Here is a 22,213-nt window from a genome sequence, read left to right as displayed (position 1 = left end):
AGTGCAATATCTTGCATCACGTTTGGCTGTCTGGCTTAAAATAAGCAGGTGCCATCCAAAATTTGTCAAGGGTCCTGGCCAAGTACTCAATCAAAGCTCTCAAACTGTTTTTCCATTCTTCAGCTTTTATAAAAAACAAATTGGTTTAAGAAGCTGTGTGTTGTTAAACGTATGACTGAAAAATAATGTCTGTAAGTGATCAAAATACTTGTTTTTAAAGTTGGAAACTCATAGTCTATTTTTAATAGTTATTTTGAAAAACTTTCACATTAGCAAAGTGTTCGTCTATTAGAAAACACACATTAATGTAAGTAGAATGTTACAACCTCATTAATATTAAACTTTTCAGCACTGAAGTCACAGAGTAGTAATTATTATAAAAATATTTAATTGCAGAATTATCCTACTGATGAATATTAACATACCTTTGTGAACATTTCAGGTAAATGTGAACTGTGTCAGTGTTCAGCATAAGAAAAACATGACAGACTGACTGCCTGAATGCTCACAGGTGGTACCATGGGTTAAAACAATCCTGACCAAACCAACCAACCAAACCACAAAAACCCCAGGAGACTGCAAATCTTTGTACTGAACTGTGAAGATTATCCACCTCTATGTCATATATATTTCCAGTGAAAGGCAGTTGATGTGCGTTTCATGGCAGAAGAACAAAAGGAAGAATCAGAGCTCCTCCTATCTGTAACTAATTTCAGTACTGTGAGAAACTTCTAAATGTACTGCAATGGCCAAATTCATGACCCCGCTTCACCTTTTGAAGATTCGGTAGGACTGTGTTTGCTGTCTTCTGTGAGTTTTTCCTTTGTCAGCTTTTTACACTTAAGTGCAAACTGCAGCAGAAACGCTGGACTCTCATCCAGAGGCTGGCATTGTATGTTCCTAGGTATTAGACTCATGTGTGTCCAATATGATAATACTTCTTAAATCATGCTGTTGCCAGCTCACTTAGCACAACATCAACACTGTCTGCTGTTAATTCTCTGGTTATAGAGTAAATGTGAATACTTCAGGACTCAAACTACGAATCAATTTAGTCTTGACAGCTTCTCTTTCTAAGAAGTGTTTACCTCTGAACCAGCTCTGTTCCTTTCCATGTTTCCTCACAGTTTTTCTATTTCTTTTCCTTATTTTCTTTAATCATGAAGGCTGTAGAATATTTATTAACCTGTGAGTGATAATACTAACAATAGAGAAAAATACTAGTAGGAGATGTTTGTTAACATGGCAGGAGAGAAACGGGTGCTTTTAATCACCAAAAGTGGGAATACAGAAAAAGTAACCAAAATTATTTGATATTATTATTGGGTTTTATTATTGGTATTTGTTAATACTAAAAACTAACAACTGTAAGAATCTCCCCTGAAAAGGTGTTCCCCACCTGGCTGCCAGTTTTTGGTCTTTTGAAATTACTGGATTTGCTGCTTTCACGCAGAGATCCTTCTCATTTCTTGAGAGCACTCTCAAAATCCCCAGTTTTGCTTAAGGTAATTTCCTAGTGCTTCAATAAGGAGGTCTTTATTCAAGGAAATCAATAATCCTCTATTTTAATCATCTTCACTCATCATAAAACCATCTACCGTTAGACTGTCGTCATGCTGATACGCTGGGATACACAAGTGGTTGCGACAGTGCAAGTAGAACCTGCACTTAGCTGGAGACATTTCAGAAAGCCTGCAGGCTCCTGATACATCATTCTCCAGCTACCCTAAAACCCATTGGACCAGCAGAACACAAATGGAGATCAGATTATTGGATCTTGGCCCTCAGCAATGTCAGCTTCCTATGCTGGCTATATTGCCAACGTCATTCATCTGTTGAACGAGACCCGTGTTATTTTTACTCAGAACAAAAATAATGTTGTCATGTCCAAAGGCTACATTTTCCCTTTTGAAAACACTCTTTTTCATCCTCTGCATTTTAAAAAAATCCTTTGTCTGCTTTCTTTTGTGGTCTGAGGCTCCTGTATCTCAGCCAAACACTGATACATTCATTGCAGGCTTCAGCTGCTTTGCAGAACCTGAATAGACATTGAGACTACACGGGCGACTTCAATTAAGCAGTTCTATAGAGCTGGTATTTTTTGTTGAAAAACAGTGTCTTTTCACAGGGCCAAGCAAAGTGGCAATTCCAGGGATGCAAGTCAGAACAGAATACTTAAAAAATAATAAGTGGCAAGGTGACTAATTGTAAGGATTCAGCAGAGAGTTCAAAGACCCATTTACCCAGTTGTTTCCTTCTTTTACTCTACCATTGTGAAAGTCCAAGTATATACAGTACAGAAAATATGATAAAGTAGGATTTGAGTGAGAAATTTCCAGATTTTAACAACCAAATTGCAGACTTTTTGAGATGTAAGGTTTGTTTTCTTGGAGAAGTGTAGCTATGAAAATATACAAAAGTCTTTTTATTCCTACGCACAGTATGCAGCAGAGATTCTCACTAAAGTACAAGAATGCAATTATTTTACCCTGCTTGTAAGACACAAATACACTGTAGTTTATGAAGGGCTTTAAAGCAGCATATGCCACATGCTGATGTGTTCCTCTTAACTACCTGAGACTAGAGCAAGTGCTCTGCTGCTTTTTTGTTTGTCTTTTTTATAAAACTTTTGCAGCTTGCTCCTATGTGCAGTTTTTCTTCCCCTTCTACTTCTGTTTTATAATTTCTATCAGTTTATTCACTGAAAAGGAACAGAGGACCTTCGTTCCTTGGCTCTCTGGAGAGAATTTCCCACATGGCTTTAATTCCTGCTGCACTTCAAATTGCTGGGTCCAATCCATCCCTCCCTCCTCTTTGTTTCCTTCTTCCCCTGGGCCCAGCAAACCAGCAGAAGTCTTTTTGTGTGTGTGTTCCAATCTGAGCCAAATTATCACAAATTACACTGTCTGGCCTATGCTATTATTAGACCAGCCAGCAACTGTGGCTCTTTTGATTCTTCCACCAGCTGGTTTTGTTGCTTGTCTCAAGACCCAAAAGCACAGCACTCTCCTCCCTCTAGAAACTGCTTACCCAGATAAAGGGCTGTGTCAGGATCTGTTCCAAGACTGCTAAGATAGATCTGCCGTTGCTGCTCAGGAGCACTCTGACAGAGTCCCATCCATCTAGCTCCTGCAGACTTGTGAAAGCCTACCTCCTTCCTAGGTTCCTCCATTATTTACGCACCTTTATCAGGTATCAAGCCTGATAAAGAAATGTATTGTTGTATTGACAGGAAACCCTAAAGCTGTTTATCACTTGAAAATACCAACATAAACTACAAGTGAGTCACAGCTCAGTCAGTGTATAGATGAGTGCATCTGGCAAGTACTCACTAGAAGAGAATTACTTGTAAGAAATGGAGCTCTAGACATTCACCCTCTGTCCCTTAGAGTTACATATTGGCAGATTTTGCAGCTGAGAGAAGTGAAGAGTATGTGAATATACTGTCTTGCACATTCCTGTGTATTACCCTACATACACTTGTTCTGCAGGCATTTAAACCCTAAAAAACACCTCTGAGCTTGAATGCCTGTGGCATTTGTATACAGGCAACATAAATACACCTACAGAAAACATACCCTGAAGAATTCAAGCTGCTGGTAAGCAAACTCCTTTTGGAGGCAATGCTCATTATTGCACGTTTTTTTGCAATAAATGTGATTCAAGTATCTCATGCAGTGCTGCCTTGCACTTGAGTTTCATTTAAACGCTGGGAATTTTTACTTGTTTCCAGTAGTACTGAAAAACTCTTTCCAGTACTGTTTACTGTAGTATATCAGTTATTGCTATCTGAATCTTGTATCCACAGACAGATTGTATCTTAGTTTAATCTCTTCCTCTTTCCTTTCTCAGTTTGATCTTTTCCTTTCTGTAAATCTGTCTTCAATCAGTTCCATGCATGTCTTGAACGGCTCCTCTAGCTCTAAAACTCTGTCCCTGTCCCAGCTGCATTTCCTGCTGGCAGAGCTCAGTATATGGCCAGAGATTTCATCACTTGATATATTCATTTCTAAGTATGACTTTCCCTGTGAACACTAAGGAACTCTTGATGATTGTCAACATTAAATACTTATGATCCTTCTATACTGTATTATTTGATATTTTGGGGAATGTTTTCTTACCCATAGCTGGAACTACTCTGTTTGACATGTTTTTCTTAGGCCTAGGATCTCTCCAAAAGTATTTTTCAGTTTTATATGCTTGGACACCTTGCTGTAATTATTTCAGCAACCAAAGAAGGTTTAATTCAATTTTCTGGGCTATTTGTGTTACGTTCTATGGTATATCTTTGGTTTTTCCTTCTTTGGTAATTTTACATGATAGCAAGCTTCCTTTCCTTCCCCCCACCCAGCAGTAGTGAAACACATAGTATAAAAAAGGGAGATAGATATTCTGAAGTGGAAAATGGATGGTCCTTGTTGCTCTTTGTGGTTAGTGGAGTTTAGGAACTGAACACAGGTGCTGTATTTTAGCTCTACAGGGAAGAACCAGAACACAACACATACTGTTTGTTTTACAAGGAGGTTCTCTTTTGTCTCTCACACATGCACATACCAGTGACTTCCCTCTCTTCTGCTATTCTTCTCATACTTTCCGCATTGGAACTACCTTTGTGTGTTTCTCAATACAGGTGAGGCTTTGTGACACAGCCATGGAGCTTATCCGTGGCAGCACTGCTTCACTGAGGAACTTCGTATCCAGCTTAGATCATGTACAGAGAATGCTGATCTTGCATTGAAGTTTGTGAGGTGAAATCCTTTGGCTACCATGCAATCCACCCATCTGAAGCATGAAGCTTCTGAAAACGCATACCTGCTGTACATCCAGTTTCTTGCCTGGCCTTATGTCCTTTTATACTATAAAGTCTTACGTACTTCAAAGTGGAACTATTATACCACTTGAACACTAAACCTTCCAGTGAAAAAAACATCTGTTAAGGATCAATGATTGTAAAGTAAAGCACATTGACAAGCACGTTTCACAACATGTGAAACATTAAGAAATGCATAGACAATCATTTGTATGATATATTTTCAGTTTTGTGATCACATACTTTTATTTTCAACCTGCACAATCTGCTTTATTCACTATACAGACCAGAGGGTGCTTAGTGAGTCAACACAGATATTGCTCAACATTAGGATTACTCAATGTTCTGTTACATCTTTCTGGTCTAATTTGTGGCCACATACTGATTTACTGCACCTTATTCACCTGCTTCAAAGCTGCATCTGAATTTAACTTCCTTATATGCTTTTTTTAGCGGTGCCTAACATAGAGTCATCTGTAAAAGCATTTAGGACTTGGTTTTACAGTGACTGTATGATTTAAAGAAGCAATATAACTTCAATTTTAGATATGAGCAATTGAGGCCCAGAAAATAAATATACGAAGGTTAAAACTAAAACTACACCTGCCTTCTAACTGTCCACCTTGAAACATGGCCAGATTTTTCCTATCGCTTCTGCGCTGGAAGTGTGTACCTCAACCGTTTCAAGTGTGTCCGTAAGATTACTTCTCCTTAAGTGGTTTAAACCACCCTAACCAACCCCACGCCAAGAAATACATCCTCCTGGCCGCGAATCGTTGCCGGCCGCCGTTTGAACGCCTGCCTTCTTCAGCCTACGGGCCACCCAGTGCCCGGCTCCGGAGGGCCGGGCTGCGGCCACCCCTTCCCCTCGCCCCTAGGGGAGGCACATCTCCTATCCCCTCGCCTCAACCCCTTCTTCCACCTTAGCACAAGGTGCTCGGGTTCAAACGCCCCCCGGCTAGCATCGGCCATGACAAACCCCCCCGGAGCCCAGCCTGGCCTCAGGGGGTGCCTCGAAGTGCCCGCCGCGGAGGAGCGCTGCCCGGCGGCGGCCGCCAGGTACCTCCCCCCGCCGCCGCCTCCTCCGCCCCCTTTTGTGGCGGTGCCGGGCGGCCGCCGGGTTTCCTGCTGACGCCGGAGAGCCGCGGATGGGCAGGAAAGGCCGCCACCGCCGCCTCTGCTCCAGCCCGCTGGCTCCCGCCTCGGCCCCGCTCGCCTCGCTGGCAGGAGCGCGGAGCTGGCCGCGCTGAAAGCCCGCCGGCAGAAGCGGGCGAGGAGGGCGCAGGTGCGGGGCAGGCCCGGGCGGCGGTACTGAGGGGAGCGGACATGGCAGCCCCCGCTTCTTGAATGCTGTCAGCCGCCCCCCTGCCGCCGATGGCTGAAGCCTGGAGGCTGGAGGAGGACGAGGAGGAGCTGCGGGAGCTCGGCAGGAGGCACCGGCGGGTCGCCCTGAGCTCGGCGGCAGGTGAGGGGCGGGGGGCGCGGCGGGCCGTGGCGTCTCTTGCTTTGGGCCAGCCGTGGCCCGGTCGCCGGCTCTGAGACCCTGCGAGGGGCTGGGTGGCGTTGGCGGTGCCGCCCCGGTGTGTGCCCACCCGGGCCGCTTCACCCACAGTCTCCTCAGCTCAGGTGCAGCCGAGCTATGGGCCGGCGTGGTCCGCACCCAGCGGGCTCTCATCCCCAGAGCCCGTGCCTTCTGTGAGCTCATGCTGACACGAACATGCACTGAGCACCAGAGATAAATCCAGATGCTTAAGATGCCACATAAGGATAGACAATTCCGATTTTTCTTGGGAGTACCAAGGTGGAAGAACGTCTGGATGTCAAAAGTTGTCCTCATGTAACCATCTCCATGTGGATACAGACAGCAGGCCTTGCAAACAGGAGACAAAAATCGATGTATGTGAAAAAGCATGGAGATGGGAGCTTGGGAGCAGGCAATGTCTTTATAGAGAGACTAGAAGGTCACAACAAGCATTTATTTGAAAGGCCATAATCGAGGGGACCCTGTCAGTAGTTGTTAGTATATAATTCGGATACCATTGTTAACTGAGGGGCAACACATGTATCACCTTCCTGTAGTCACTCAGGTGTGAATGTAAGTATTTCTTTTTCTGTCAGCATAAAATTTGCTCCAGAATGAATCGTTTTCGTAAGGGCCGTTTCCAGTGAAAATATCAGCCACACCGTGTATTTAAAGTTGAATTTCAAATATTCCGATTTAGTATAATTCTGATACAACCTTAACGATATAGCAGCTGATACAGTTCATGTGGTTTTGCATCCACAAGCAACAATAAATGGGGTGTTCCTTTGCAGATGACAAAAACACAGCAATTTGAGGGACTGGGGAGGGCAACTCGGGACAGGCAGGTCCTGTGGCTTCCTGTGACCCTGCACATGGCACTGGATAGCTGGGCAGGTGCAGGATTAGCAGGAGCCTGTTGAGACCATTGTGGCTTGGCATGTGTGCAGGGTTTTGCCTTCTCTAGGTGAAAGGGTGCAAAAACCCAAGTGTTGGTTCCTGAATGGTTTCCTCAATAGCTGAATGCTCACACTTGCTAGTGACGATGTCTGGGTTTTAAAGGTATTTCTTCTGGAGATTTTTATTAGCGGAAAGCATACAATCAGTTCTGCTGCTTTTGTATGTATATATACATATATATATATATAAAATCTTTGCTGCCTTCTTGTAAAACAAAGCTTGTTCTCACAGTTTGTCTTTAACACAATGCTACTATCAGTAATAAAGGACCTGTGTCTTTTTTTTTTTAACTTTTATTATTACCTTGTCCTGACAATCCCTCTTTGAAATGGGCCAGGCACTGTTTACATTAGTAGTGTAAAGTATGTGTGAATGAATGGCATTCTGCTTTAGCTGTCTCGCCTTCTTTCCATCTGTTTGCAAGACTCTACAGTCGAAAACAGAATCTTCGTGCCACATGAAGATTCCCAGCGGAGCTTTCTTAAGGCAACCGTGAAGAGTATCACCCAAAGTGGATGAGTTTGCTGTTCTTCCCATATTTGACAATTCTCTTACGCCTTTATTTATAAGCCTATTGAACATAAGTGGGGTTGGGTTTTTTTGTTTTTTTTTTTTGTTTTTGCATGTAATATGCAGTTACACTGCCAAAATGGTAATGTAAATAGGTGTTAAATAAGCCTGCTGGATATTTTTGCAGGGTCTAAGAAATGTTGTAGTTGCATCTTTGCAGACAGTCAATTTAAGCATTTCAGTCTGTTAAACTAATTGTGAATGTAAGCAACTTAAATTTCTGGTATGTGCAGCTTATACATGAAAGTGCATAAGGGCAGTTGTTCACCTTTGTCCTGCACATATAAGGCGTGTATACAAAGTGGTAGTTGAAAGGTGAAAGTTCACAAATGCTTCTGTCTTACTAAACGCTCAGACGTGTAATTAGTGATGTTTTATTGGAGGACCAGAACACAGGAAACTGTGGGACAAAGAAGTAGTATTTTCCCTTGAAGCTAGTCACAGTTATGCTATGCCACATACTGTAGGATGAAGCCAGCTAAACTAATCTAACAGCTTGCTGCTGCTGGAGGTGCGATCTCTTCTGTGGTTCTTCACTTCTGCTCTCTTCTGTGTGTCAGCTCCGCTGCTTGCCCTACCTGCTGGTGAGTGTTGTTGCCAGAGTTGTGGTTTGGTGGCAGCCTGGGCTGATCTTCCCAGTAGCTGCTGAGGGCTCGCTTGGAGCCCTTGTGCTCACTGGAACCTGCACCAACCTGTTCTGGTGCGTTGGCTGAGCTGCGAACCATTTTTTTGTCCTCTTCAGTGGATGGGAGTCTGCTGATTCAGCTGTCTGGAATGATTTTATAGAGGTTCTGATGAATGTTGAAGCTGGCATAAGAGAAAGAGTAGGAACATGCAGCCGGAGGGAGGTAAGAGACTATGCCAGCGAGGAGTTAGTTTGGCTTAGGTTGCTGCGAAACTGCATCCTGCAAGCTGTTAGAGATTTGCTCATGTGGGAGTTTTTATTTGGTTGTTTGGGAGGTTGATTGGTTGGTCATTTTTTGTTTGTTTCTGGATTGGGGGCATTTTTGCTGGTTTAGTGAGTTGAAGAGGCCTGTTTAAGCACTAGACAAATGATAGAGCTGATATTAAAGCAGGAAATGAAAACTTGGAGACATGAGCAGATGAGATTTGCAGGACCATCCTTGTCTATGAAGCAGTTGTAGATAGCTCAGGTAACTTGTCTGACTGTCCGCTTTTACCCACTGCCTGTCATGACGATGGAAATGTTTTTCTGAATTTAAGAAAGCATTTTAATTAACATGTTCTGGAAAACCTGTGGGAAGATGTTAAGTAGAGAAATCTGGGACTGTTCTAATGAAATGACTTTCCGTTTAAGAAAATGATGACTGATTATTTTTTTTATACATGTATAGTTTTCTAAGTGATAAGGAGGAGAACTAGGATACATTCTTTAAAAATTCAGAAGAATAAAAGTAGCTGCATGAGTTCATTAAACTGAATTATCTGGTCACTTGCTGTGGGAAAGGAAGCCAGTCTTGCTGGAAACCTTTAGGGTTTTTTACTGCCATATAAATAAGTAAAATAATTGATTTCCACCCCTGTTGTCGCATATTTCTGTCACATACGTTATTGCTCTGGGAAGTAATGGAAAATGCTGGAATTTTTATGTTTAGTGGTTTTATTTAGTTTGATTTTAATAAAGTGGAAGCAAAAAAACCCAAACAACCAACAATAGTAAAAAAATGAAACTAAAATCCCATTTCCTTATAGACTTATGGGCTCTCTCCAGCCTAACTTTGGACCTTAATCTGGTGTGCTTTTGCATTCTGACTAGCTTTTTATTCTGTGACTACTGACTAACATAAACAAACTTGCAGGAAAGTTTATAGTGCATGTAGTTAATCTTAGTTATGAACTGTGTTGGTTAATTATGTGTCCTTGCTGCTGCATTAGGGCTGAGGGAATATCTCAGTATTCTGATGTTGTCTAAAGTGCACAAGGCATTCTTAACATAATCAGTATCTGTATTATTTCACTTTGAATTCTGGTCAGTGTTCCTTGAGAAAGAATAGCCCATTATGGATGTGGCAGATGTTTCTTTACTTAGAAATAAAATAGAATTGCCCAATATAGAAGTCAATAATGAAATTTATTTGGGTTCATAATGAAGAGCTATTGGGATTTGTACTTTATTGTGTGATTAAAAGTACAGATGGTCAATAATACAAGGCAAGGCTTTGACTTAATTTAATATTGCTCTATTTTACTTATCACAAATGCTTGTCTGTGGTTTGTTCCCACACAGTGGCTGTAAATTTTGCGTGTTTTGCTGTGCTGACTGAAATATCTCTGGTTTGTTTTGGTTTGGGTTTTTTTTGTCTACACCCCCCTTCCACTCATTTCTCTGTAGCATTCCAGATGTTTTCTGGAACCTTTTAAAATCTATAAGATAATTTTAGATTATGGGTGAAATAATCTATTTGTGGTTGGTTGATGACTGAGTCCTTTGTTGGTGTTTGTTGTTTTTTTTTCCAAAACGAGATCTAGTTCAGAGTTGGATCAATTCTTTACGCTCCCACAACTCCCACATCAAACTGGTGCTGACTTGTTTTGGAAGCTGAGAACAATGAGCTGTGTCCAATATAACAAATTAAGGTTGACTATTTCACTGCTCAACATGCTGAGAGGTTATAGGGGTACATTTGTGTAGTGTGTCTGAAATTCAGTGAACATGAATTTGCAGGTATCATGGACTTTTTACAGATAAATGAATGCTCAGCAGTTGTTTCCATGTTAATACAAAATATGTGTTTGGCCTTAAGAAGTAAAGAATAAGATGGTCTGAAATTCTTCATGGATCATAACATGAACGTCTTGACCTTAGTGCTTCCCAAGGGGTGCTGGTGACTCTGGAGCAGAGAGAAAGCATGATTAGGGGAAGGGTGACTCTAAGAGTTAGTTGCTGTGTTCTTAAAATTCTAACTAAATCTTATATTTAAGATGCATAAAGATCAGCACCGTACAGAATGGAATTCAGCTTTGTTCAGTTTGATACTTCTTCCTCTGCATGCCTGTGTTCTTCAGTGCTGATCAGGAAATTGCTCTGCTTGTCCAGAGTGAGGGTAACCATTACTGCCTCTTATTTAGCGAAAAATGAGTGGGGGCAGTATGTGAGCAGGTATTTGTTTTACATATTTGATCAGTTTTCCCGGATGGTCAGGAAGCAGTAGAATTGATTGTCAGCTGGGTATTTCTCTTCCATCTTTCTCTGGGGATTTAGTCTATTTTTGTTTTTTGGTCCCAGTGCAGGCTGAAGGGCTTCAGTTTTAATAATTGCCTGGGACACCACCAAGGTAAAACACTTGACATTTGAGGAGCACAAATAGTTCTGCTGTAATAATCTCTAATTGGAGCTGATATGTTGTATCATTCAAGTATTAAAAAGATTACCCGATTAGGCCTTTTCCGTTTAAGATGATGCACACATTTCCACTAAAGTTCATAGGCTTTGAATGTAGTTTGATTGAGGTCACTGTAAGATACTAGCTAAAGCTTTTATGGAAGTTAAATATTGTAGCCTATACAGGGAAATTCACCAACATATCTTGAAATTTAAGTGTACTGTCAGTGGCAAGAAAAACCCTGTTTGCAGTTCCTTGGCCAAGAGTGTAGACTGAACCACGAAGAATGTTATGTCTTCTGAAGAAACAATTCTTCTAGATATGAAGGCTGCTCTAAGAAAAATAACAGTAACTTCTGATAGTCTACACGGTGATTCCCTAGCCAAGGAAACTGTAGAAGGACAAATAATAAGTATTATAAATAAGTATTAATGGTAGTAGTAAATGATGAAATGGACCTTCTTCATTTAGGTTATAGCCAAAGCAAGGCACAAGAATGTATCGTTGCATAAGGAGCAGTGAGTCTGTAACCAGAGAATAGCCCACTGAGTTATGGTTGCCTAAAGACCATGCTGTTAACTGTGTTGCAAGCAATCATTTCCTGTCAAGGTAACAAATGATAAATTGGGGTTGTTGCATAAAGAATGGGGATGGGCAGCAAAGGGCAGAATGAATCATAACCTCATTGCAGGAAGCTTTTATCATAGTGGTGGTTGTTTACAGATGGAAAAAACTTTAATATTTGTAAATAAATTTGCCAGTGTTTACTTTTGAGAGGTGAACCTTGATATAAAATCTGGGAACCACAGAGAAGCAGTGTTGACTCTCCATTAAAAATCGATATAACTCTCCATGTGTTGCTTCAACAAGTATCTTGTACAATACCTGGAGTATGAAAAGAAAGTTTGATAGCTCTTAAAGCCATTTGACATAAACTTCTGCTTATGTTTATTATCTATGGTTAAATACAGTGCTTTACATTTAGCATGGCTTAGTTTCTCTGCTTTGATGATTTTGTGTCTGTGGCCATGGAAGTGAGCTCTGTGGTCACCTATTCCAGCCTCATGCTTGAAGCAGGACTGTTGCCAAGGCTAGAGCCATTCAGCCAAGGCCTTGTCTAGCTGTGTCTTGAAAAGTCTACCGAAAGAGAGGGTTTTGCAGCAGCTTCTTTGCCTCCTCTTTGCCAGACTATAGAAGTCCAGCCTCTTCAACCTTCTCAATGCGCAGTCCTGCCTTACTTACTCGGGTTCTCAAACTGTACCAAAATAGAGTGGAAGCCCTGGCTTTGTTGCTGGCCAAGATTTTTTTTACCGTTCTCTTGAAAATCAGCATGCACCAAAGTTACTGAAGTGTTCCAACAGCCAACTTGGGAAGACAATGTATCGTCTGTTTATCTGTGGTTTACGCTTGGCAAGCATCCTTCCCTTCAGTGAAGGACAAAAATAAGTTTTGCAGGAAAGCACAGATTAAGTGGTTGATAGCACATAGGAAGAAAACTTCTTTTCCCTTTGAACTGTATGAATTTTGAAAGACAGGTTTTTATTGATATCAGTATTTTTAAATTGACCATCTGATGTAGTGCTGTGTTACATTAACTGCTTCAGGTGGTGTTGTAAATGAGCAAAGATGTGTATGGTTTTCATGTGTTATTCTAAAAACATCAGTTGGACATTCTGACTTAACAATTTAGGATCTTCATGCAAGACTTAATGGAATTCTAAATAAGGTGGTTCAAAGATGAACTTAATTGGTCTATGAAGTCTTGCATATGTTACAAAACAAATCTGTACCTGCTTTCTATGGCTATATGTAGCTGTGTTCGAGTCTGGCTCAAAGGGCTGGCTCAAAGCAAGGCTGAAAATTTGCATACCATAGTAGGAGATAAATGGAGCAGATCTTATTGTTTGTGTCTTCCCTACTGCCTTTTTTTCCCTTAAGCTTGTAGAGGTTGTATTTATTTTGTGTCTGGGTCACCACTTCAGTTAGATTGTTCAGGCTTTTGGAGAAAATGCAATTGGATCAGAACATAGTGTGATCAGAACATCTAGTGACTGACATTGTTGCTTCTGTAAATAATAGGGTGTACCACCTCCCCTTTCAGAGCCATGGTAGTAGCTCTCATGTGCCCCAGTGTGCAAACTGGAAAAAGGCATGGAGCAAAAATCTTATAACTTTTCATATTCTGAGGAATGTCCTACTGGACCAGACAAAAGATTCAACTGCTCAGGTAACCTGTTTCTTATGATTGCCTACAAATGTCTTCAGGAAAGTATGCAACGAACATTGCCTATTTGATTTTTACTTCCAGAAGAGATTCCTTCCCTGCAGTCAATGCCTTAGCAACTTCTTGAGGATGCATGAGAGGTCCTACTGTATTTTTGCCAATGGATTTATCTTTCAGAAGTTCAGTTCCTCGTTTGAATCCACTTACACTTTTGATCTTCAAATCTTACATGGTAGTAAGGAATACAATTATTCATTACATAAAATCAGTTACTACCTCTTACATGCTGGTGGGTATTTTTACTGGGTATTCGTTAGTTCTTGGATTGCAATGATAAATTTCTCATTGATATTTTGCTTTTTGAACATGGTTTTGAGGATGATAAGTCACACTGTTAAAAACTTGGGTAAATTTTCAAGCACTGTTTCCTACAGAGGGGTTTCTGATCCCTTCACCCTCTAGATAGAATACTGTATGCATAAAAGAAGCCATTTGTTTGTGGTTTTTTTTTCTTCAGGTATAACATTTTGCTTCTATTTAGAAGAGATCAGCTAAAATTAATATCAGTTGTTTTCTTCAGGTGATACATTTGTATTCATCATGCAACTTGCATTAAAACCTGAGCACTCAATATCATAGATCTGCACATGAAAATTGGTTCAGGTTGTGCACATCTCTGCTAAATCATTCACAGTAATATATGACTGTACAGTGTGCTGTGATGTTATTCATTATTAAAATATTGTTGGCTCATCCTATTGGGACATAAATGCCTGGAAAAAAAGCTCAGCATTCCGATAACTTTTTCATAATAAAGTGCTCCATCAGTGTGCTGTATTCGTTTTATAACTGTCTGCACTGTAAAAAAGGGTGCAGAAACTAATAGAAATGTGGGACTTGGGATCAAAGTTAAAGTTATGGAACAAATATTTCTCCTTCTACCTAGTACTTCGAAAACAGCATTTTCAGGTGCCGCATTTTATCTGAAGGCAAATGCTGTAAGATTTGTCATTTGTCATATGCTTGCCAACCTTTGCAAGTATGACAAAATACCCAGGGTTCTCCTGACTGTAACAATGAAGTTCTCACCTGAGAATGGAGTTCCTGAGGGTAGGACACTTGCTGCAGTCTACCACATATGTCGTTTAAGCAGGTCAAGACAGTGCTTAGAAGAATGTGACAAATGTTGCAGAATGATGAGATGGGATAATGCTGCAGACCTCATATATCCAGTGCTCATGAGCATAACTTCATGATGACAAAAATGCAGTTTTCCATGCTGGTGTGGAAAGCTTGCTGTAGATCACGAGTATCAGCTCTGGAAAGTGCATGGTAGCTGCTGCCATGACATTAGGCACGTTTAATTTCTCTAATTGCTGTCCACTAGCTTGATGTTGGTGGATGCATTATCAAGAACTATTTAATTGAGGTGTGTCATTATGGCATTTTACTCTTGGCATCAGAGCAATGTAGAAGTACTTATTAGTGTATTTACAGGGCTGGATGCCTCTGACAGGACGTGTAGGCCTTTTAGGTGTGTGCACATGAGTGGGAAGAGGAGAGGTCTGGGAGCATGTGGAAGGAGAGACATCTCTCCAAGGTACTACAGAATTGGAACAGTCTTTACCAGCATTACCAGAGTGCTTGTGAACCCTGGGTTTGTCTGTGGTAAACACAGGATCCTTTGTTTTGAGGGCTTCTGGATGCTTATGGCTTTGCCATCATTTTACTTGGTCATTTTAAGTTGCCTTATGGTTTTTGAAGTCTCTCATTGAACAGTAGGAAAACTGCTTCATATTACCATGAATGGCAGCTGAATGGATGGATTTTATGTTCAGAAGACTGATGACATGTTGTCTGATGTCAAGGCTAGAGGCAGCTAAAAGAATTACTTTTATAATAGCTGCTTTTTCTATTGTGTATGTTTTGAGAGGCTGGAAGAAGGAGGAAGTACAGTTGCTAAATATTTGGAAAAACAGATGTGAAAGCTCTGTGAAATACTGTAATTTCTCAGGAGCCCAGGAATAGGTGCAGTCAGCTTTTGCCTAAAGTAAAAGGGTCACATGGGAAGAATGAAAGGTGTAGGTGTCTAATATAAGGGGTTGTTTATAAGGCATTTCTTGGAATTGCGACTTACTGATTTCATTTTGTACACAGACAGGCCACAGTATTTTTACTATGATTTGTAGGTTTTTTTAGTTGTTGGAAATCAACCATATTTTCAATTTTTAAATAAAATATAATATGCCAAGCTGTGTGTTCTGAACCATACCTATTTTTGCTGAGCATCCTTGAAAATCTTACCAAGTGGTATAAAATCCCTGTGCCCTGTAGAGGTTGTCTGCCTCCTTTCATCACAGCAGGTGGTGTTTCTATTCCGTGACTTGCCATTTCCTTGTTGACCCCCTCTTTTTTCTGCCTATCTTCCCTCTTTGTAAACCATTGTTATCTTTTTCAGTTTTAGGGCTTGGGAGGAAATTTGTATGTTCCCCACTGGTTAGGCATGCAGACCTGTGTTAAGAAAGTAATGTCACTGGTGTCCAGTGACTGCATTTTTCTGTCCTTGGCACAGTCACATACGACCTGTGGCTGCTGCAGTAATCCTCTGATCTTTGGCATTCTTATGGATTAGCCAGGAGCTTTTGGTGCACTCCCAATTTGAATTTGCCTTCTGTTTCAAATTCCTATCTCAAGTTGTAGTAAAACCCTAATTTAGTATTGGTCATGTGAGTCTGCGCACCTTCATTTTCCCGTGGACACAGAAGTCATGGCTGAGTGATCAGATTTACTACACAGGTGGGCCTTCTGAAGGAGGTGGTGGAATCATAGCGCAAGTGATCCAGCTGTAGATAGTGACTTCTAATCTGGATGGCCATCAAGGACCAAAGGGCACACATATGCAGATTTACATGCACACATGTTGTACCAGTAACAAAGGAGTCATAGGTTCCTTAAATGGGATTTGGTAGATGTTTAACACTTACCTTGGAATAGATGTGGATAAACTCATCACACCCCTCAGCAAAATGTCTTCAGAATGCCAGGTGACTCACATCTTAAAAAATGAATTTTGGATGCTGATCTCTATGTTATGAAATGATATGGATTAAAATATTACATGTTTCAAGAATAAACAAGTGCTGGGCTTCCTGTTCTGTGGAATACTATGAGTTGCACAACTTCTAAGCATGTGCTCAAAGCTAATGGATGAAGGTTATCTCAGGTAGCAACAATTTATGAGTATATACCAACATTATTCAACAAATCAATTTCAAATTAATCCCTTTTATGATGTTTCTAGATCTTGTAACATTTATTTTATGATAAAGTGCAAGAGATCTTTTGGGGAATAATCCATTTTGTGATACTCAAGAAAAATCCAATGCATTTGAGAAGCAATTCGCCTTCCCAGTACTTTTATTTCTGTGTGGCTTTTGGGCACAATTACCCATGTCACTGGAGGAAAATATTTTGTTAATAGGCTATTTTCAAATGCACTTCTCTAGAAAATCAGTACTTGCAACAAAGTCATTGAGGTTTAAGAATGTTCTCTTGGTGTTTTATGTGAACTGGGTAAATGACTTGGAGATTCTTTCATAATAAATAGTGACAAGGGACTGCAAAATATTCCAAGAACAAGCTATTGAGTATTTCAGTGATATCTTAAGAGAAAAAAAATACTGTTTTTTTGCTTGGTTCATTCTCTTGTTTTTATAGAGGTTGTGCTTTTATGGCTGAGTGTGTTGCAGTCTTTTAATAAGTAAATTTCTTTCTCTCTCGTCATTTCATCCCCTCTAGTCTCCAAGTTCCTCTCTAAGTTCAGACCTCTGCACTTGCACTCACCAGAATGTCTGATTCCTAAATAGAAAGCAGCGTCATCTCTGCTGCTGTCAGTGGCCTCACAGGGGGAGATAATCAAGAAAGGATTTTTCTTGTTTGTTTTAAAGCTGAATTAGTTTCCTATGATAATGAAGTGGGAATAGCTTCTGCTGAATTGATATGCAGCACATTACTGTGAATCTGTGTCTCGCCCACAGTGCACTTCCATTATGCACTTCCAAGTACGTAATACATAAGATCATACTGGAGTCATTTGTTGTTGAAGTTTGCTATCTCAACAATAAAAACATACTGTTTTGGATAAGCAAATTCAGGAAATTTTTAATTGCCCAATGGGAAAGGATTGTTGGGTTGGCGGGGAGGATGGGAAGGGTGGGATTTGCAGAGTGTTTTATATCCAAGAATAATAGAGTGTAGTAGATGGAGATTCTTTTTTCTGAAAGTAGTAAGTTAGGGTGTGATTTCTCAGAAAGTGTAAACAATGATCTGAAACGTATACAACAAAAGCTGTTTCTAGCACACATGGTTTTGTACTTTGTAGGTTAAAGGAAATTGCTTAAATGGTGGAAGTGATATCCCCTGCAGTCATCGCCTCAAATTATCCTGCCTGTGGCCAGGAATGCATAGGTTTAGGAAACTGTTATTCAACAGAAAAATACACAAAACAAACAAGACAAATGCCCTATAGAAAACTTACAGAAAATGGTTCTTCTTATTTTTATCATGATTGTCTTAGTCAGTCAACAACAGTATTTCCCTGTGTATGTCTTAGGTCCCCAGGTATGAAGTGTGCCTTTGATTAGTGTGGTAAAGGGCGTGTTGTGGCAAGAAATTGTACCTACGCACAGGTGTTCAAAGATGGAAGCTCTTTTAGTGCTGGTCCACAGGCAGGGCAAAGCCCTGAGCAGCAAAATATTTGAATACATTTGGATTTGGCATATGGTGTATGAATGCTTATAAGATGGTCTTTTAATACAGTGTTTATTCACACATGTCTAACTGTATTGCATTTATTATATGTCATGTATCAACACCCTATGGCAGGCAGACGTACCATAAAACTGATCTCTGTTGTCTAGTTGAGGAATATGCGGAGTTTCTACAGGCATGCTAAATCTCTGTTTTGGGTTAATTTCCTTTTACTGGCTGTTAGCAACATCAGAGAAATGTTTTTCAGAAACGTAGACCTAACATTTCTGAAAAGCCTAGGAAGAAAGGGATTCTGTGATTATAAACCCTTTGTCTCAGAAGGTTTGAGTCAATTGGTATTTTTCTCATCAAAGTATAAAAATAAAAAGTATTAGGGCTCGTCTTGAGTTGCTCCTTCTGTGATCATGATTGTTTGCAGGTGTTTGTGTCTGCTTGTACCTGAAGTACATAATCTAAGAATTATATTGCACTATCGCTGGGATGTCTTGTATGAAGATGTGGGGATTTGTACTTAGAGCAGTTGCTCATTTCTTGCAAAAAGAGCTTTAGAAAGAACTGTATCCTAAATTTCCCTCTTAAAAAAGTCTGGTAGAAGGTACAAGTGTGGTAACATGCGTATCCGCCTATACTTGATTGCGTATGTATTTTGTTTATCATTCATGGCCTGAGAACAAGACCAGTTCCCAGTGCCGAGTCTGGTCTAGGTTCTTATAATATGAACCTTTTTGGGAAGTGGTGAGAGGTTACACAGTCTGTTTCCTTTCTGTCTTGTTTCTGCAATCAGCCCCACTCTTAGGCTGGCACATATGTTCACACTGATGCATGCACACTTTTGCTGTTGCAATGCAGGAGTAACATAGGAGCAAGAATGAGGAGATGGAAATTCAGGCTCACAAAACCAAATCAGCAGCAGATGTACCACTGGCAAATGTGTCATCTGTTGTCCAGTTTTGTTTGGTTTTTTTTTTTCCACTTATATATTGTAAAAGTGCACAGAAGGCTTTAAAGGTGACAGTAGTTAATCTCTTCAGCAAGTTAAAGAATATGGTCTTTGGAATAATTACAAGTTTTTGGTCACTAGGCTTCAAGATCAAATACTCAACCACAGAGGTTGAACGCGTTCTTAGGTATGTGTTGGGGTCCTCCCATGTATCAGTTGTGCTTAAGAGTGGGGAAAAAAGCATTACTCCAAGTATAAAAAACTGCAGGGGTGCTTTGTGGTTACAAGTCTGGGCTACTGTTTAGTATTAAAAGTGACAGACAAGTGTCATTTCATTTAGGGGGATAATAATGTTTTGGTTTTTTCCCTGCAATGTACTGCTCCGGAGTTCAGCAGCATACTGTAGAATTTAAAGCAAGTATAAAAACTGTCTGTCTTTACAGTTACAAATTTGAGTGTGTCCTGGTTTTGTGGCCTTTTGGAGTAAAGGGAAAGCTATACATAAACTAAATGAAGAAAGTGTCTTCCAAGCTGCTTATTAATCTCTCCTTGAACCTTCTGCCTTTTAAACAACAGATAAGGGACTCTGCTGTTATGATGCTAAAACACATAAATAAATGCTCAGTTTTATGGGTTTTGCTGTATATCAGTTCCTAACAGAATTGAGTGAAATTTATAGTAGATTCTATGCAGTGGAATTAATTTGCATTGTTCTGACTCCTTACCTGAAAGAAGTGCTATAAAAAAAGAGTTGCTTTGAGCCACAGTGTGCCTTAATAGGATGGAAAACAAAAAGATTGCAGTATCGATGGCAGTTATTGCTTATCTCAGTGTGAATAAAGCAACTACTGTTAGAAAGCCTGCACAAATGCAAATCTTTTCCCCAGAAAATGCACAGTTTAGTTTGAATGAATTTGAAATGGAGAAATTTTAAAGGAAAAATGTGAGGCTCTTGACCTGATGCAATTGGCTAACAGACGCTGTTGTGCCATTTAGCTGGGTAAAAGTCAAGATACATGGTACCAAAATACTCATATGGTAGGATCCATTGCATTTCTACATGTGCCTTGTAAAGCTGCTGCCTCAGTCTTAGCATCTACATTTGGTGAGGCCTGGAGGCTTACAAAAGTATGCTCGTTGGGGATTAATGCATTCAGATTAGGACAAGGTGTGTAACCTTTTTCAACAGTTGCCTATTATGAGAATATGACTTCTCTATATATTTTGTACTTCAGTGTTGCTAGCCACTTTCCCATCGCTTGGTTTATTTAGAGGATTGCTATTGTTACAGAAATGTTGTTACAAGCATCTTGTTACTTCTCATTATGAAGCCACTGCTGTGCTGTCAGGGGTGAAATCCAACAGAGATGGAGATAGCTGCATGTTTTCCTGAAGAGTATTATGATATCCTGCTCCCTCTGGTGGCTGTTCAATTCAAGACCCATAATTAAGATGAAAAAATTTCATCAAGTATTTCCCAGAAATGGAAATGGTATGTGCCCCTCTTTGCTGCCTTCAGCCAATTCATCTTTTAAAAGCTGTGGGATGGGGGTAAGGGGAGGGAGGAAGTTCTACTTTGGGAGGTAACTGCATTGGAAGCTCCCCCGTAGTTTGAAGCAGCAGAACGGGTGTTAACTTTCCACTAATTTCTCAATAGCATTAAATGTTTATACTTAAATTTTTTTCTAGTGAGAGCACACTTTTCAGTTGAAGTCATTCTTAGCAACAAGATACTTTGAAGAAGCTTGCAAAATAAACAGAGGAAAACAATGTCTCTGGTGTGAGCCTGTTTCTTCTGGGCTTTCATATTCAAGAGGTGTGTGACATTACTTGAATTGGTGCTCATGTGTGATGCCAAGCCAGCATCTAGAATTGCAGAATTTAAGCACTAAATTGAAACATTCAGCTCTTTGAGTCTCTTGTTACATTTGATACTAAATCAGTTTTAAAAGATTAAGTTCACAATAGCCTTAAACAGGAGCAGTTTTATTTCTGCTTTAAAATGTTAACTGCGTGCTTATAGAATTTTATTTGCCTTTGTTCTTTTTCGTAAGACCAGTGTACATGTGGGTGATATGCTTTCACTATGTTTAGTGGTAAATAAAATATGTGAAAACAAAGGTAATGTTTCCCATTTCAACATTTCAATTAAACAAAAAGGAAAAGGGAGTTGTATTGACTTCCGGGACGAAGCAGCTTGCGGCAGTGTGGCCAAGCAGTGATGGATCTATTGACTGGATGTGGCCTGAGGGGGAGAGCTCCCAGATGCTATATTTACATGTGCTCTGACTTCTTTTCTTCCTTCTCACTGGTTTATTCACACAGTGTTTAAGAAGTGGGAAGATATTTGTCTGAATACTGTTAGGCTGTGACTGCATATATAATAGGGAACACTGGTAACAAGCCACACATAGCAAACAGATTTCAGTAGGAAGTCCTGCCGAGTTTTTTAAAGTGCGTACAGGTAAGGAAGCTACATGAACAAACTATGAGGATGGAAGGAGCCCTTCTGGGTGTGTTTGAACAACTGTTGCTGTAACTCTGGTTTGAGCTGTACCATCCTGTTTCCAGCTATCAGCATAGTGCATGGTGTGATGGAGATCACTGTGAGTCAGAAACACAATAAATTATACATTGTGTGGCTATGACAGCTCGGTAGGAGCACTTATGAATAGAAAAAGCATTAGATACTACTTTGAGCAGTGTTGATATGCAGTAATTTTTTACTGCTTCAATGAAAACATAATCAAATGAGCACATAAAATGTGGAGAGGAAAATGTTTCTTCTGTACATGAAATAAAACTACAGAAACAAATGTGTGTTAAGAGAAGAAATTTTATTTCAAATGCAAGAGCTTTAAGCTTAAAAATACAATCTGAGTATTTTTTTTTTTTTTTTGGAAGACTCTTATTCTTCTGTAATGACAAGTTTTTTAGTGAAGTGTTTACTAACACAAGAAAAATAGCCTTCTGTTTAAAATACACACAGATGGAATCAGAAGCAAAGTTACCATGGTCAAGGGAGGTTATATATAGCTGTAAGTGTATCCTTCTAATTGCATGGTGGATCTTT

The 22,213-nt window shown here is 40.1% G+C and overlaps 1 protein-coding gene across 1 annotated transcript in view; it reads left to right on the top strand.

Annotated features, from left to right (window-relative positions):
* Positions 1 to 5,920: 5,920 nt before the first annotated feature.
* The window catches only part of SH3D19 (SH3 domain containing 19), an 84,100-nt gene continuing 67,807 nt past the window's right edge, over positions 5,921 to 22,213 (top strand). The window contains exon 1 of the mRNA XM_065692658.1: positions 5,921 to 6,275. Within this exon, the coding sequence (XP_065548730.1) occupies positions 6,158 to 6,275 (118 nt within the window). The 5' untranslated portion in view covers positions 5,921 to 6,157. The remainder of the gene's footprint in view (positions 6,276 to 22,213) is intronic.

The sequence above is a fragment of the Lathamus discolor genome, chromosome 1 (assembly GCF_037157495.1).
Source record: "Lathamus discolor isolate bLatDis1 chromosome 1, bLatDis1.hap1, whole genome shotgun sequence".
Classification (NCBI taxonomy): domain Eukaryota; kingdom Metazoa; phylum Chordata; class Aves; order Psittaciformes; family Psittacidae; genus Lathamus; species Lathamus discolor.
Note: the sequence above shows the minus strand (reverse complement) of the source record. Positions and strands in the feature narration are given on the sequence as shown.